The sequence below is a fragment of the Sinocyclocheilus rhinocerous genome, unplaced genomic scaffold, assembly GCF_001515625.1.
Source record: "Sinocyclocheilus rhinocerous isolate Xijiao unplaced genomic scaffold, SAMN03320098_v1.1 scaffold7614, whole genome shotgun sequence".
NCBI classification, from domain to species: domain Eukaryota; kingdom Metazoa; phylum Chordata; class Actinopteri; order Cypriniformes; family Cyprinidae; genus Sinocyclocheilus; species Sinocyclocheilus rhinocerous.
Genome location: NW_015636941.1, coordinates 10,886 through 14,070, shown reverse-complemented (window position 1 = coordinate 14,070; position 3,185 = coordinate 10,886). Strand labels below are relative to the sequence as shown.

Here is a 3,185-nt window from a genome sequence, read left to right as displayed (position 1 = left end):
CGGAGACAGAACAAAATTTCCAATGCATCTCGCGGCTTTTTCCAGCAGCTCAGCTTTGGGGTGTATGGTGTAGACAGCCTTCACACACTCATACAGGATTGCTGAAACAGACATTATGTGCTATTTGTGTACATTTTGCTGACAAATAATCGTTCACTCCATTAGAAGAGACGATTTATGATGATTAGTTATTCTTGCTTTAAAAAGCAGAAATAAAACAAACAAGCAAACAAAAAGGGTTCTGCATAGTGGTAATCGGACACTTATAAACAATCAGTATCAGTAACTAAATACTAAAAACTCCTGAAGATTGTTTTTGTTAATTGAAATAAAGCTGAAATATATAGATGGGAAAAAATTTAAAAACTTTAATGAAAACGAAGAAATGTTTTTTTTTAATATTATTACAGGCATAAGCATAAATATAGATATTGACACGTCAAATACTTGATATGGTGTAGGTTTCAGTGTAGCAATCAGTAGTTTATCTGGAAAGTATACAATTTTATATTTCTAATTTAATGTTTTCAAGATAATTGATTAATTTGGTTAAGTTAATTTCGATGAGATAATTTGGTTACAGTTATTACTTGCAATTATTAGTTAGCCTTGCATTAAAAAGAGGAAATAAAACAAACATTCTGCATAGTGGTTATTGAACACTTCTAAACAATTAGTATTGTAACTAGATACTAAAACTATTAAGGATCGTTTTCGTTATTTGAAATAAAGCTGAAATAAAATAAAAGTATTAGATGAAAAATTGTAATATTTAAAATTAGAAATGTTTGTCTTGGCAACTACCTGAAATAAAACAAAATAAAAAAGCACAAATAAAATAATAATAAAACAAATAAACATAAAAAGGTTCTGCATTTCATTAATTTAAATAAAGCTGATATATAGATGAAAAATATAAACTTAAATGAAAATACCTAAAATACCTTAAGTTTAGTTGTACTATATTACTAAATCCTAATTAATACATTTAAAAATAAACAAAAGCTACACAGAAATATAAAAAACAAAACTGCTGAAAGACACATTATGTATTAGATGAATTAATTTTGAACACAAATTGCCATTTGGTCCATTAAAAAAGATGATTTCACCGTAAGTGATGTTGTGGTTCATTTCCGCTCTGCGCAGAGACTCATCCAGAACTTCATACATCAGCTCGCTGGTGCTGAAAAATGAACAGACACATTTTCCATTCAAGTATGTACTTTTTAGTGCATAATGTAAGTATACAAATTGGCACGCAGCTTGTATTTGAATGGCGGCCCCTCGGTACCTTTGGTCCTCTTTCCCGAGCAGCGAGAGGATCCTGAGCAGCTGGATCTGTAGCCACGGCGCAGGAACACTGTGATAGTTAAAATCCAGCGGGAGTTTCCCACCCACCACCTGCTTCAGGATGGTGACGAAACTACCCGTCAGGTCCTTATAGCTGTCTGGACTCTCCTGATGAAGACAAAAACATCAGATGTTTCTTTACTGAAAGTGAAATACTGCATGATGGGACAAAATCACAGCAAATCAGAATATGTTTAATGTTTAATATAAAGCTGGTTGTAGTTGTTACGGTTAGGACAAAAACTGTCTGTATTCTAATGTAAAAGATGTTATTAATGTTTAATATAAAGCTGGTTGTAGTTGTTACGGTTAGGACAAAAACTGTCTCTAATGTAAAAGTTGTTCATTTTGGCTCAGTTTCATAATACAAAGCCACCCATCATAAATACTGAGATTCAAAGAGCATGCTGTATGTTGGAGACTGACCCTGATCAGCTGTAGGTAAATATGTAAGGAAGATGTCATGACACCCGGATCTTTGTCACACAGGGCCTTTCGAAACTTGGCATGAATGTGCTGGACTTGATTTGGAGCTATAAGATAAAACTTATACAATGCCAGGACGGCTTTCCTCCGAATGATCTCCCTTAGACAGGAAAGAATGACAATAATATGAGTTATTATTAGACTGATGATCAAATTGACCAATATACAAATGTTTTTTTGCCAATATTTACACTTTTCTTAACTGGATAACTGGTTATTAATTCATTAATAAGGTAACTTCCGTTAAATCTGGTTCAATGCATGAATGTGCATTCAACAGGCAACTGCTGTAGTGTGTCAGTAGGAAATATCAGTTTACATTTCCAAACTCAATCATTTTGCCTGACATGAAGAAACAGAACAAACTGAGACAGACTCAATCCAGAAGAACTGTGGCAACGTCTCCAAGATGCTAAAAGAAACCTACCTGCAAAGCTACAGCACTGTTAAAGAGTTTTAGGTAAAAATGCTGTAAAATGAGGATGCAGTCAAAAATAATGCCAGATTTTCTTTATCAATTAACTTCTATTAACTAAATTAAATCAACATTTGGTGTGACTATCCTTTGCGTTTAAAGCAGCTTTTGCGGGGCTTTGCAGGTAGGTCTCTTGAAGCATCAGTTCTTCTGGATTGAGTCTGTCTCAGTTTACAATTACATTACAATTAATGGCAAAATGAATGAAAATAATGATTGTTATAATGTATTACACATACAATATTTGTATTATTAAATGCATTTTATTTATAATTTGTACATTTATTATTGAGACTGATTTTGGAGCCTGTATAAAGTGTACTGCGCATGTGTTATTGAAGTGATATATGGTGAGGAGTGGAAATGCGGTGTAAACGTACCCACTCTCTTCTCCAGCACGCCGCCCTGCTGGGCCAGTTTGATGGCGTGAATGTAGGTGAAGGAGGCGTCGTAGCCCAGCATCTCACAGTACATGGCTCGCACCATGATCTCTCTCATCTGCTTCTGTAATACACACACTGAGGTCAAATAACCAGCTTCTGAAGTTCTGAGTGACTGTGATGTCTGTATCGCTCACCATGGTGGTGTTGGGAGATGAAACCTGCTCTTTCATGGCAGACAGCTCCTGTTTGATGAGGTTCTCCTCCTCCTGCAAAGGCAAATCAAATGAGATCGTGCTTTAAAATCGAGAGCACAGCATTGCATTTTAATATGTGGTTGCTATGAACTTGATAGTGTACATTTGTATATTGTACTTAATTATTATTATTAGTAGTAGTTGTAGTATTTTGATGTTGGAAGTGGCCACCTTTTTGCTGTTCACTTTACAGTTTTTTATAAATATATGTTTTATAATATTTATATTTTATTA

At 34.3% G+C, this 3,185-nt stretch overlaps 1 protein-coding gene across 1 annotated transcript in view; it reads right to left on the bottom strand.

The window, feature by feature from the left end:
- LOC107748318 (AP-4 complex subunit epsilon-1-like) overlaps nucleotides 1–3,185 on the bottom strand; it is a 20,184-nt gene that overhangs the window by 13,152 nt on the left and 3,847 nt on the right. The window contains exons 4-8 of the mRNA XM_016563062.1: nucleotides 2,892–2,963; nucleotides 2,637–2,818; nucleotides 1,780–1,939; nucleotides 1,295–1,461; nucleotides 1,113–1,186 (exon numbers count right to left, since the gene is read on the bottom strand). Coding sequence (XP_016418548.1) covers nucleotides 1,113–1,186; nucleotides 1,295–1,461; nucleotides 1,780–1,939; nucleotides 2,637–2,818; nucleotides 2,892–2,963 — 655 coding nt within the window. The remainder of the gene's footprint in view (nucleotides 1–1,112; nucleotides 1,187–1,294; nucleotides 1,462–1,779; nucleotides 1,940–2,636; nucleotides 2,819–2,891; nucleotides 2,964–3,185) is intronic.